The sequence below is a fragment of the Pleurodeles waltl genome, chromosome 6, assembly GCF_031143425.1.
Source record: "Pleurodeles waltl isolate 20211129_DDA chromosome 6, aPleWal1.hap1.20221129, whole genome shotgun sequence".
Lineage (NCBI taxonomy): Eukaryota > Metazoa > Chordata > Amphibia > Caudata > Salamandridae > Pleurodeles > Pleurodeles waltl.
In genome coordinates, this window is record NC_090445.1 from 856,907,157 (window position 1) to 856,921,274 (window position 14,118).

Consider the following 14,118-nt stretch of genomic DNA (forward strand, 5'->3'; position numbering starts at 1 on the left):
CTGAAATGATAGAGATTAAGGTAAACACACTTGTGAGAGAGGAGGCGGCGTGCAAGGGTGGAAAGAAAGGAAAGCATCATTGACGAAAAAAGAAGAGGTGACGGTCAGAAGTTTTGAGACAAGGTCAGTTTTCATGCAGGGTTTTAGCAATATAGAGGAGGCTTTTTCAGGTAGCACGCAATATAACGATGCAACACTGTAGAAAGAAACAACATTATTTGTATATGATAAAGTGTTCTCTTAGATACTTTTTACTGGCAGAGAATACAGATGAACAGCATGTTCACTGCTCAAATACTACTCAGCCACCACTTCAGTAGGAACAATTCGTCAGCGCAGTGGTTGGAACTGCAAAGTAATGAATGCCTGACTATATTGGGAATGATCAAGATGCTTAGGCAGCTCTTTAAAAAAAGCAGTGACTTTGTAATTGTGATATTGTGGACCTAGGGCCAGAATAAAAAAATACTTGTTTCTACCTAAGTCCTGTAGGAGTGCCTCAGGACTGCTACGGGATTGCAGCATAAAAATGAAGTAAAATGCTGGCCGGCATTCTTTTTAATTTAAATTATTAGACCCCTGGGGTGGGCCATGGCTTGGGGGTCTTGTTGCAATCCTCTCACCTGCCTCTCTTGGGCCACAAGGACCCCACCACCTGGGGCTGAATGCTAAATATAGAGAAAGGGGGCACACCCCCCACCTCCCCAAGCCTGCTAAGGCCCCGGGATCCCTATCCCCTGGGTCCAATATTTAAATTAAGTCAAAGGAAGCACGCCCCCTGCTCCACCTTTGCAAACATTGCTGTTTTTCCACCAGGCTTTCAACGCACTGAGGCACTCTAGACCTGAAATCGAACCGAGAAGTCCATCCGCTTCCCTTTTGGCAACAATGTAGAAGAGAACCACAGCAGACCCAAGGAGAATGTTTTCAAACAGTGACTAGTGTTGCAACATGTAATGTTTTTAATACAGGGGAATGTCAATATTTACCTAAAGGCTACCCATTATGTCATACCCTCGAAGATGACACGCTGAGTTGGTCCCAACATGTTTTACCTCTATGCCTATACGTGTTATTCACAAACCTCTGTCTTGTCACTGGAACCAAAATGTATTGCAATTTAAGAATTAAGAATATTCCATAAATATTTTCAGTTCACAAGTTGAAAGGGTTCTCACAATCTAAAAACAATGACAGTCCCTTCTTTTTTGTCTCCTCCAGGTAAGAAATGTATTCAATACGAAACTTGGCTTACGTCATTAATCGGCACCCACATATGAAGATCACTTGAATGGGACCCATTATGCATCACATCAATGACACCAGGAGATTGCTCATTATTTTCATAAAGATTTTATAGTTGGTGTTCAGAAGAGGGGAGGGACACTCTTCATAAGGCCTTATAGAGGTTTCAAAAACTTACAAATGTGGCTTCCTTTAAGATTTCAGATGTCTGTCCCTGGTTCTGTATGCAGTTGTGCAGTATTAAGTGATGGGGAGTGAATATTGCACTATAATTGCTATGTATCTCCCTGCCAAACTATCCAGCTTAATTAACTTCTCTACAGGACTTTCTTTATTTTGAATATGCTTTTTTTTTAAACTTTCTTCTCAAAATAGGACACTTATAGTCTTTGACGTGGCATTCTATAAGAAAGAAACCTCATCTATCTCCTTACAGAAAAAAATTCCGCACACTGCATTGTCTTGGTGACATTATCATACATTAGTATGGCACGAGGGGCATAGCACAAGTCTTCATTTACAGGTGGCTTATGATCATAAATTGAAGGTTATGTTTAATAGTGTATTATTTGTGTTCAGAGTAAATCAGACCACAGAAAACCTCAAGGGTTGTTGATACCAATGCCTTTTACCAATAAGCCCTGGACTACAGCTTCCAGGGACTTTGTTGTGAAGCTTGGTTAATGAAATAGCTGATTATCTTACTAATATGACCCACTCAATTCCTTGCAAAGGAATTCCCACAGCCTGTAAAGTAGGCTACATTATTCTTGAATAATGTTGTCCAAGTTTGTGGACTTCTAACCAGCATTGTCTACGATAAACGGCTGCAATTTGCCTCCTGGTTTTGAAAGCGGTTCTGTGAAATGGTAGGGTAGGATCTGCAACCAAATTCTCCATCAGTTGGCATCCTCACATGGATAGAGAGTGAGAACGATTCCACCAGACCATGGAACAGTTCCTTTGATGCCACCGTCCACAATTTGGGTGTTCTTCACTGGACAGCATTGGGAATGTAGATTTCATGTATAAGAATGTTAACCTCTCTGTCAATGGTTTCTTTTCATTTTATGCAGTCACAGTTGTCATTCACAGGTCTGAATTTTGTATTGTGAAACTCTCCTCTCTCTTTCCAGTGCTCTTACATTTGCCGACTCATTTCCATTACAAATTGCTGACTCTGCATCCCCCTCTGTTGGATACAGAGCTCTTTTGTAAGATATTTCCAAGATAAATAATAGTCCGTTCTTGCTCAACAGTTAAGGATTAATATCTTCTAAGGGATGGCAGTCCTTTAGCCACTCACTGCCAATGGAGGTGCTTCGAAGTTTATCATGCACGTTTTGGATATAGAGTTTTCTCTCAGTAGACCAGTGCCTGGGGTGATCTTGGCGACTTTTCTGATTACAGTTCCTATACTATCTAATGAGGAGACTGAATTTATGAATCTCATGGTTCCAAAGAGGAATCTCTGAATCATGTGCATATTTTACAGGTTTCATCACTTTCTATAGAAAAGACATCAGCTTTCTCCTAATTATTTTTTAATTCTTCTTTTTATTTTCCTAGTCCGCTTGGGGTAATGAAGCATCTTATACTCAGGCCTCTTCTTCAGCCTCCTTCATTGTTCTTAGGGAGTTGCATTTAGTTCCCCCACCCATCTCCTTCCTAACCCAAACCCTCTATTTAACTCTTGAATATCATAAATTGTAAAGTTACTTATGGATCTTAAAAAGCTGGGGTGAGTTGGAAGAGAAGTTTCGATCGTAAACTGTCCCCCTAGGTGCTATTAGGATACTGTTCAGTGGTGATGATAAAGATCAATAATGTTTCAGTATTTCTTCAGTAATTCAGTAAACACACTATTTTCCCCCTAACTCTAGCTATAGGTTAAACTATTCAGGCATTCTGAGTCACTTCCTTATGCAATCAACTAGTCAATCATTGGGTTTTGTCTTTTGCTCACCAAGCTTGGAGTATAGCGGTTGTCATGTGGCTACTAGCAGCCTTGCAAAGATCTCTTCTTATCTATCACTTTAAAATGTTTAGCTCAGAGCATGGACCTTCGGTGCCACAGTACTTGGCTTGGATTCAGCAGCTCTGTCAGCCCGTACCATCCCAGCTCTCTGCTCGTGGCTCACAGCTCTGTTCACTGAGCTCATCGCGCCGGCCCTCCATTTTTAGGCATAAGAGAAAGCTGCAGTATCAGCAGCTTTAGGTCCTGGTGTGGTCCAGCTAAGTGACATTGTTTCTCTTGGCACTGTACCTGGTGTCCTCCAGGTTCTCTGGTACTTTATCGATGTGAACCTGTGAGATCCATCTCCCTTTGGCCCTCAACACACCTTGCTGCATCTCTTCAGAATTTTGCACCACTGCTCTGTTCAGTCAGCCGGCTGCACCATGTTGTACTCTTCTGCCGTAGTACCCTCTCTCTGGCTTCTCATCTACAGAAGTAAGCACCATCATACAGGTTATATAATCATTCTTCTTTGCCTTCTTCAGCGAACACTAGCTGGTCTTCATCTGCGACCTCAGCAAAGCTTGCTAGTAAGCCGAAGCATAATCTTAGTCCCCACTGATGCTCAGCAGCCATCACACAGAGCTCTCGTGAGCTGAGGCATTCACCTCAATTCCAGCCAGGCTAACAGCAGACATCTTCCCTCAGTTTTGGAAGCTGCATGGCATAAGTCATATGGATGATGACGCACAAAGTGCAAAATGCTATCTTTTACTATTTTTGAGTATGGGCAGGAGCACAACTGAGAGCGGGTCATGAGCTACCTCTGCTCCCTATGGTTTCCAAATGGCTTGCCATAAGTCTAATATTTCCAAAATGTACTCTAGTTTGTAATATTTGATGGGTATTACATTTCTAAATTCTCCGATAGATTTTTTGAATCTTCTTCAAATCGAATGCCCAAAAACAGATACCTGCAAAGATACTAAAACATTATTGCCAAATATTGCTTTTGAGGGTTCAGTAAGTTCCATCTCACATTTTCATATCAGCCTTTGTTGATCTACACAATTCGGAGGTAACAGTGGGCAGTGCAAAGTCAACATAAGTAGGGTAGGAAGGACATTGAGTTTTGAAAGTCGGTGCAATAAAAGTATACCCCTCCAACAGAGATAATAGGGTTGACAAATATAGTTTTTCTGCGTAGTTACTAAAAACCATTACAAATTTTAAAATATATAATTTGCAGAAAATCACAAATGAAATAGAAGTCTGAGTTAGGATGACATTAACACGTCTTAACATTAGTTTAATCCTCTAGGACGTTCCACTGGGTCTTGACACAGAGTTGAGAAATACTTTTCACGGGGCGAATATGCAACAAATAAATGATACCAGAAGCGAAGTGAAGATTTTCCGTAAGGTAGCAAGGGACCGGTGTTAATCAGAAAGATGAAATGCTAGTAGAGTGAAATGAGTTAAGGGAAGGAGCCGCTTCTCAATCTAGAGGAAACGAGCACCGAACATCTGTACAATCCCCACCAAATGAATTGCTGAAAAAGTGGCTTTCCAATCACCCTCTTCATACAACCTCTGAGCTAAAAGAACCACGTCTTTAGAGAGGGTGGCATTAAGGATGCAATGAAGAAATGTTTGAGAGGGAGCACTCCCACATTTGCAAAGTTCTTGCACTGAATTTGATAAACAATGGATTTCTACTCCTTAAAGTCAGTGCTCCTGTATCCTCTTAAATCAATTTACATTTTGGTTGGGTTGAAGCCTACTGACATCTACTAATTGATTAAATTGTGTCGAGCAACATTTCATCAGTTTAAACCAGTATAATTAATTTACAAATTCATCCAATCCACTATAATTATCCAGATAACTGTGTCCTCTAATCTGCCTTGCTTCTTCTATTCTGCTCCTCACTCTCCTCCAATGAGCCTGCTTCATCTATATGTTATGGTGCCCAAGTATATGTTATGTTCTCTTCTAGCATTAAGGCCTAAAAGTTACGAAGCATTTTTGAGGTCGCAAATGGCCCGATTCACAGAATCAGGCTGTTTGCGACTGCAAAAATGCTTTTTGGTACGTACAAAGCCCAGACTGGAATCGCACTTTGGGTTTTGCGATTCGGTATTTGGAAGGGGCATGATGAGAGCGTCTCTTCCTAATACCAAATCAGAGTGGTATGCATGAAATGCAAATGCAAAACATTCACAATGTATTTAATTGAAACTGGTGGTAGCTCATTTGCAAGTGGGAAGGGATCCCCAAGGGAGCCCTTCCCCTTTGAGAATGATTGGGGACACTGCCTAGTCTTAAAAATGTAAACTTCAAAGTTACAGTTTTTTCTTTTTAAATGTAGTCTGTTTTCCTTTAAGGACATGGGGGTCTGCTGACCAAGCAGGCCACCATCCCTGTAAGGCTGTGATTCCTAATAGGTTGCAAATTGCGACCTGCCTGATAAATATTCATGAGGATGTTTTATTTGCGATGCATTATGAATCGCTAATCAAACTCAAAAGAGTTTCATTAGAAATAGCAATTTCCTAATTGCGATTTGCAGGAAATTGCAATTAGGAAATCTCTGTTTCAAATCTTTGTACATGTAGGTCTATGATTCTTCACTAGTCATTTGTATTTCTAGAATATTCCACTTCCCGAACTGCAAGGCACATTTCCGAGATCCTTCTAAAGGGCTTGATTTTTTATGGCTTTAACATACTCACGTGTCCCCCAGTGACCAGTTACTCTACCATGATGGTCTTGGCATTTCCTTTTCATATAAACAGTTCAGTTTCAGTTGCCCTGAGACTTAGAAAGGGATGCTCCTACAGTAAAGTATCACTTTGGCATATTTATTAACCTCGTTCTCCCTCCTAGTATAGAAGCCCAAATCAGAGACAAACTACGGATTCACTTAGTGACATCGTAAATTCCGTTCTCTACCTAGCCACTAGATACCACAATCATATCAATCTCTACTTGAGGGCACCCTAATTAAAAGTAAGAGCATCTCCCGGTAGCTTCCTCAGCATGAAAAGTCCTAATTCACAGGATCTAAAGTCTGGCAGCTAATAACAAGGACCTGTATCATGTGACAAGGTGGAACGTATCCCTGTGCCTCATATTCAAGAACCAACAATTCATTCTGCCATGCTTTTCCTTCATCCTTCTAAACCATTGTCAGTTTCATCCTCCCCAGTCATGACATGACCTCTGCAATAATGTAGTAGGCTGTTGAGAAAAACACGGTTCAAACTTAGCAGTCCTTATTTGGAAGTTAAGGGGTACTTTGTGGACTTCTTAAATGTAAAACCTAAAACTAATTGTGTAAATTTACTAATCAATTATTTTGCTAGTTGTCTCCCTCGCTCTAGAACGCTCCGCAGTCATAAACATGTATTTCCCCCATTTTCATTAGTTTCAGTTTAAGGTATGCTTGTCCTTACCTTCCAATCAATGGCTCTCATTGGCATGTTAATCGTTGTTACCTTGTCTCCTGTATTTACCCTTCTTTTACAGTCCATAAAGGTCTGTTTTACAGTCTATGATTTTCTAACCTGCGTAGTCTTTTAGCACAAGACACAACTGATTAGGACAAAAGTAAATGGTTAAAGTTTAGGACAAAAGTAAATGGTTAAAGCTATTCGCTTATAATCTGTCAACCGATTATGTGGCAAAAAAAGTATATTATGTAACTAGTACTGTGTTATGTAGTAATAGCAATTGCCGTGGAAATAAATACTTTTAGTGGCCATATCTGCAGTGATAATCGTATATGTAGCACTGAAAACATAAGGGATCGCTTCCTGTTCTGCCAAAGCTTAACATGCATCCCTCTTCGTGTTATTTTACTTCAGATCACTAAGATAATGTTGCCACACTTTAATCACGGCGTTCTCACTTAACCATATTGAGTGTTTCTGGTGAAATTAACTGCGTCTCTCGGTGCCTCCGTTTCCATTTTCCAAAAACAAGAAGCAAACGAGCTGCATGCAAGTGCGTATACAGCTATATAAAATAGATTCTGTCTGAGAATTTTTCACAGTAAAAAACTACCTTTTGAGCGATTTTCCCACCTCTTAACATCTTTATATTCCCGAACAACATGATTTTGTTCAAAGTTTATGAAGTTCAAAATAGCTTCCAGAGTTTGAGAGGCAGCAACGTTTGTCAGATATGCACACCTGGAGACTAGACCCTTTAAGTGCCACATCATGTGCTCTTTTGGTGTATGATATTATTGTGCAAGTTTTCCCCACTCACTTTCACTGCAGAATCTGAATAAATCCTATGACTAGCCTTTGGCCAACCTGTTCCTGCATGGCTCCTCGGGCTGCATGTCCCTACCACATGTATGGCAAGGGAATCACTGGCCATAATGTTTCACTGCCATAAAATAGTGTCCTCCTTACCAGGAGCTCAGCTCTCATCATGTGTAAAAGTGACTGCAAATCGAGCCAAGAATAATGTTCAAGATCCAGGGTTAATCGCTATGTGTAGGTCACCAATACACTGAGCTATAGTATGGCTCAGCTGGCAGATTTGGTGGTTCAAATTCTGGTACAATACCCTTGCATTATTGTGCATGAGTACTTCAGTTTGTGCTTTGATACAACAGAACGTCTGTGCACCATGGTTTCCAAGGCATTCCCTACATTTACACATGGCCTAACCCGTGGCCACTGCCATACATGAGATGTGCTTTGTTATTCAGGACTTAGCTATAGGTGATGTACTGGCACTTACCATGTTTTCTACAGACCATTTTACCCCACTTGTCCCTGCCTGGCGACTGCGTACAAGCTTGCAATGCACTGGAAGTTCATGGAGGTTTTTGGGGCCTGAAATTTGGAACTCTGCCACGTAGCCTTTGAAACATCAATGATCACATGGTTTTCCAAACAGCTCTAAAGACTCATCAGTTATTTTGATGTAAGCAATGAAGTCCTATGTTTTAAAGTACTACTTCTCTATCAGTATCAGGAAGCCCAGTGGCACTTATGCACTATAAAAAGGGATTCAATCAATAAATCAAACAATCAATTTACCACCCTTTAACCATTTTATTCTGTGATTTGGATTATATGATTGATACACCACATCCTCTAAAAAAGATGACAGGGTCGAGAATTCTGGGGTAAAGCCAAGTTATGTATTTCTGCTAAGCCAATGATGCCCCCACTTACCTATTCCTACTTAGGAAGATCTGAGTACTGCCTGAAATTACAGAGAGCGCACAGCCTTGCTCATAATCAATCTACAAGGGAATACCCCGGCATAGGATTAAAGCAAGGTGCTGTCTCAGCAGTGTTTAGGATCTTAATATGAGAAATAGGACAATGGATGCTTCCTCACTCTGAGAATGGTCTCAGCAAAGAGGTTTTCATGATGCTCAATATCATTTTTTCACCTATGCTGTATGCCCATTTATAGAATGCCAATTTTGTATGTAATAACAATTGCATCTTTGCTGGTCTCTTCCAATTATAGTGTGGGAAGTATAGAAGTAAATCTCTGTTTCAATTTTCCTTGTGCTTAGATGCGGTCTTAATTCTAATATCTATAACTTTGATATTCCTCACCCTGCTTAGGGGGATAGTGGCGATTTGTTAGGATATGGGTCTGGAAGAGCTGCTTACCGTCATGTTGGATTCACATTCGAGGACGCAGTACCTTAGGATTTTCTATGCTGAGACACTTCCAACGAAATAAAAGTTTGTAGTCAGTACAGGGAGTTGGGGCTGACTGCTCTCAAGCTGCACCCACATTGGGAACACATGTGCTACAGTGTTAGGAGTGAACTATGTCTCTAGACCAGATTCTTACATGTGTAAAGAGATGGCAGCCAACTTGGGGCTTCGGGTATAACTTCTCCAGTGATGCTTGGCATCCTTGCAATGCAATTTGTGCTACTATGTTGCAAGCAGGCCTTTCTACATAACGGTTTCTTTTCACACATCAAAGCCTCTAGTTCCACAAGGACTGGATTATTGGCTTTTTGGCTATTTGTGAGGAGTCCCGAAGTTGTGTTTGATTTGAAAACTTTGCACATTTGTTTGAGCACTAAAGACTGGGGTTATATTTCCTACTAAGGTTTTATCACTATAGTGAATCTAAAAGAACATTTCCTATATCTACAAATGTTAATGCACATATGTATAAGGTATTAGAGTTCAGGTATGTGTAAATAATAATAAGTGCATTGAATCACAGGATGTTAATGATCATATATTTTCAGTTTACAGTTGTGAAGTAGAAACTAAATCCATCTTCTACAAAAGCCTGTATATTGGCACAGTTTTAGTAAATTATTTCAACACAGGGAGAGGTGTACTTAGATACTTATCTAGACAAAAACTTGTGCATCTTTATGTTTAGCTTTCAGGAATTTCCAGTATTCCGTCAAATTATAGACATGTATTTATTCTGAGATATTAGGAAGGTATATAATTTCATGATTAGAGTTATGCTCAGAGTTCCAGTGACAAGTTAGTTTAGGTGTATTTTAGTCTTTTAGAGTTCCATTACAAACTCCAGCCTTCCGTGACCCCATACGTGAATGACCAAGAGTGTAGAGTCCTGTGTTTCCATTTTCTTTTTTCCCCATTCCTCTGTACCCTGCTTCTTCCACTGACTCTCATGTTCTAGTACATGTGGTCTCTGGGGGACGGTGAGAGACAGAACAGAATGCTGCTTCTGCTGGACCTTGCACTCTAGGGTAGTGACAAACCTGACAGTATTGTGGCTCAATGGCAGAGGATCTCAGTGAATTTCGCATGAGCTGAACATGCTCAGATGTTACTGAAAAAGTCTGGATGTGCCATCTTCAGAACAAAGCTTGTCTGGAGCTTGATGGTCTCTGTAATCATCATCCACCTTCATCTGTCTTTTTAGGGTAAGTTGTAAGAAAAAGGTGGCCATTTCCTAGGTAGAAAGGTGGTAGGAGAAGAGCTGTTTCTCTGATTCTATGTCATCTATGACAAAAGATTCCCAGCTCTATTTGATGATAATTTGTTTATGACATGGACTGGGACATATCTCAGCCCTGCTCATGTCTGACCTTTCAGAGGTATTTGGTACACTTGACTCAGTGTTGCCACGTGCCTGCTGACCCTGGCAGCTGATGGGAGCATAACTCTTCAGATAGCCAACCGTTACCACTGACTAAAATTACCAAAATACATGGTCTAATGCGCTATCAGTGTGCTTGTCAATCCATATCTCTGGCTCTTTCCAGGGCAAGCCAGGGACAGACTTCATGACTCTGACAGGCTCTTTAGCCTGAAGTAGCTGACTAGTTAGGGAAACATAGGTTGAAAGTCAATCAAGACAAAATGGATATGATGAAACTAGTTTCCAAGAGTTGCTGGAGACTGAGCCGGGAGAGCAAAGGCTGCTAATAATTGATACTGCACACGTGCAACCTTGTGTTCCTTTTCTAGCATAACCTGAACATACTCGTTTAAGTAGCTTTTATTATCAGGATTAGAGCCTTTTTTTCTATGCTATACCGTTTAGAGATCCTGCAGTCTTTTGACAGACTTCAGCTTGTTTCAATGGTCCACGCATTGGTGATAAGTTTGCAGGACATCTTCGTTCAGTATTAACAATGGGATGTATTGCATTTTCTATTGTGGCCCTCTAGTTGAAGAACAAGGCACACTTTCTCCACACTTTAGATGCATTCAAAGTCCCAATGAAAACACACTCCTTTGTCGATTGTCTTTCCTGAATTCACTAGACTCGTTTTTAGAGATTAATTGATGGAATAATTGGCAATGCACACTCTGGAAAGGCCTTGACTTACTCTAAGAATAAATGAAAATGGTTTCCAAGTTCCCACTTTGGGAGAGTTATCCTGTTAGGAGGTGATTTAAAAGGAGGATGTTTTGAAGCACAGTAGTATCTGTCCAAAATGCATTCGCCCCAAATTTCCCTCTCAAGTACTGTCGCACTTTTTTCTGAATTTGGCTAGAGCAGGTCTCTAGGTATTTAACTACTTTTATCTTCATTCACATAAACATTGAACTGAAGTTTTCATGAAAAAATACGGAAAAACTGCAAAACTCTTCGGTTCAGATTTGTGTGTCTTATTCACGTTGCATTTTTGCTCCTAGAAACAAAGATTGCAGTTCAATGTCCATATAACCGATTAACGGCACAACACAATAAATGGCCGCTAATTGTAAGGTACTGCCACTTGAGATATGCATAGTGCCCATCAAGATCTATAGTTCTTTGATCATACCAAGGTGTGACTGGACTGTCCAGTGTTTAATGTATGTTGTTGGTTGCAGGTGATGGGCATTGGCACTCATTTTCAGGCGGGGCCCGCCCTTTAGGGCGGAGGAGCCACACTCCCCCACCTTTTGCCCCTCATGAAGAGTGTCAGTCAGGCTGAACAAAGGTCAGCCTGACAGACACTCTTCATTTTCAGCTCAGACAGCCAGGTGTAAGAAATGCGTGAGCAGACTCCTGGCTGCCTGAGCTGAACTTTGCTGGGCGTGACCTCCTTGGCTCAGCAAAGGTGCCTCGAGGCCATCCCCTGGGTGATGAGGAAAGCGTCGGCCATTTACTTCGACCTGGGCGCTTCAGGTTTAAGCCCTGAAGTGCCTAGTGCGAGCGTCAATCAGCAACACTTCGTCACAGAGTGGGGTGGGCTCAGCAGTCTCACTGACCCCATCCCACTCTGTGACGAGGCTGGGACTGCTGCCTTCCCTCATTGGCTGACCTAAGATCAGCCAATGAGGGAAGGCAGCAGTCCCAACCTTCCTGGGACCTCCGAGGCTGAAGGTAAGTGTGTGTGTGATGTTTTAAAATGAATGTTTGGTGCATGCGTGCATGTTTGAATGTTATGAGTGTTGTTAATGGATGTGCGTGCATGTGTTTGTGAAAGAATGAGTGTGTGTGATCTTTTAAAATGAATGCTTGGTGCATGCGTGCATGTTTGAATGTTATGAGTGTTAATGGATGTGCGTGCATGTGTGTGATGTTTTAAAATGAATGTTTGGTGCGTGTATGCATGTTTGAATGTTATGAGTGTTAATGGATGTGCGTGCGTGTGTAAAAGAATGAGTGTGTGTGTGATGTTTAAAATGAATGTTTGGTGCGTGCATGTACAATTGAATGTTATGAGTGTTGTTAATGGACGTGCGTGCGTGTCTGTGTGTGAAAGAATGTGTGAGTGTGTTTGTGTGTGTGTGTGTGTGTGTGTGTGCTTCCCGCCCGCCCCACTCCCTACTAAAGCTGCTGACCGCCACTGCTCATTTTTGGAGACCCGGACATCTTTTCATCATGAATGAGAACAAGCAAGACAGAGGGGAACTGCATGAAAGGGATGAAAGGAAAATAAGCAAGTGATACGAAAAATAGTAACAAATGGAGAAAACATGGAAGAGAAAGAACCAAAGTCAGATAAAGATACAGGAATTGTAAGGAGGAGTAAGAAAGAGGCTGGAGGTGGATTAAAGATTAGGTAACCCCGCCATTCAGCACTGTGGCCAATCACTTTCTCCCATGAAGGAAAAAAAACAAAGAACTCCGAACAGAGACAATGGTTCATACAACTATTGCTGACCCAAGGAAGGAAGCCATGATGGCATTTCTCTATGATGCGTATGTATGTATGGGTTATGTAAGTATGAGTTAGTGCCTTACGATCATTATCATGGCTTTGCAGCAAAAATTGAAAGGTTTGCCATCTGTTTCGCTCCCTTATTAGTATTGCTAAAAAAGGCTATTATTCACAATGGCATCATAAGAAGGGAAAATGTAAGTGATTTATCATTATGGGCTTTATTCAAAGCAGCATGCATCTGTTTTATGTTTCTTGTGTTTCACACACCACTAAAGGGAAAAGCTGCTTTCCCCAGATAATAGGATTCCGAATGGCAAGCAGTAATTCACTCTAATTAGTTTCACTGCATCTCATCCTCTGGCTTTACAGAGAGGAGGGAAGGGGAAATGAGTAAAGTAGTGCGTGTAACTGCGCCACGTCCTAGACGACAGGTGCTCTGTACACAAGCTCTGAGGATGCAAGGCTGTCACGGGCTATAATGGAAGCAAGTAAAATGGTCCCCTACCCTCCTTGCTGGGTGGTAAAAGACAGCCGTAATTGGTGTGCAGTGGGACCCTTACAACAAGGGATAGTGCTTTATTTGTAAATAAGAACATGCTGGTGCCAAAGGCCTCCTCTTAAACACGCAGCTTCTGCAATTAAATGGGCAAGCTCAGAATACTGAGGCAGTGTAATCCTGATGCTATCTCGGGCCTTCTTAATTCATTTAAAGCCACTCCTTGCCCCTTCAGATCACTCTTGCAGCTTTCTACTTTCTCCCATTGTGACACTTTTTCATTGTTCTCTTCCTCATTTTTTCCCATATGTGTCTTTTGCTCGAAGTAAATACTTGAGGCAGAAAAATAAGTGCCAGCCCTCAAAAATAAGTGCTGGTCCTCCACACCGGCAACAACAAGCACAAATTAAGCACAGCCAAGGGGTCCTCTCCCACTGCACCTGCTTCACCACTCATTCATAACTCTTTTGCACGATGCTACTCACAGGTTCTTGAGGTCTGTGGCTCCACGGAAGGCCTTCCTTGGGATGGCTTGGATTGCATTCTCGCTGAGATCCCTGCAGGGAACAAAAAACGAGAGGAAAGCAGAATTTTTAGAAAAAAACTGAGAATAACTGACATTTTCAATTCTTTCTGTGCTGCAGTTTCCAGTAGATCTATTGACCCCAGCTGAGGAGGAAATGCTTTGATATCAGACAGTGCGACGCAGTGCGTAGAGGCTGGACGAACCTTGCAAAGGAATTATTAGTTAACCTTAAATTATTGAGGAATTTTTGTGTAGTTCAAAAGATTTTTCTCCCCAGGCACTAATATCAAAGCATCGACTGCATG

General features: G+C 41.4%; 1 protein-coding gene across 1 annotated transcript in view; it reads right to left on the bottom strand.

Annotated features, from left to right (window-relative positions):
* The window catches only part of SLIT1 (slit guidance ligand 1), a 687,657-nt gene that overhangs the window by 266,812 nt on the left and 406,727 nt on the right, over window positions 1-14,118 (bottom strand). The window contains exon 5 of the mRNA XM_069239602.1: window positions 13,773-13,844. Coding sequence (XP_069095703.1) covers window positions 13,773-13,844 — 72 coding nt within the window. The remainder of the gene's footprint in view (window positions 1-13,772; window positions 13,845-14,118) is intronic.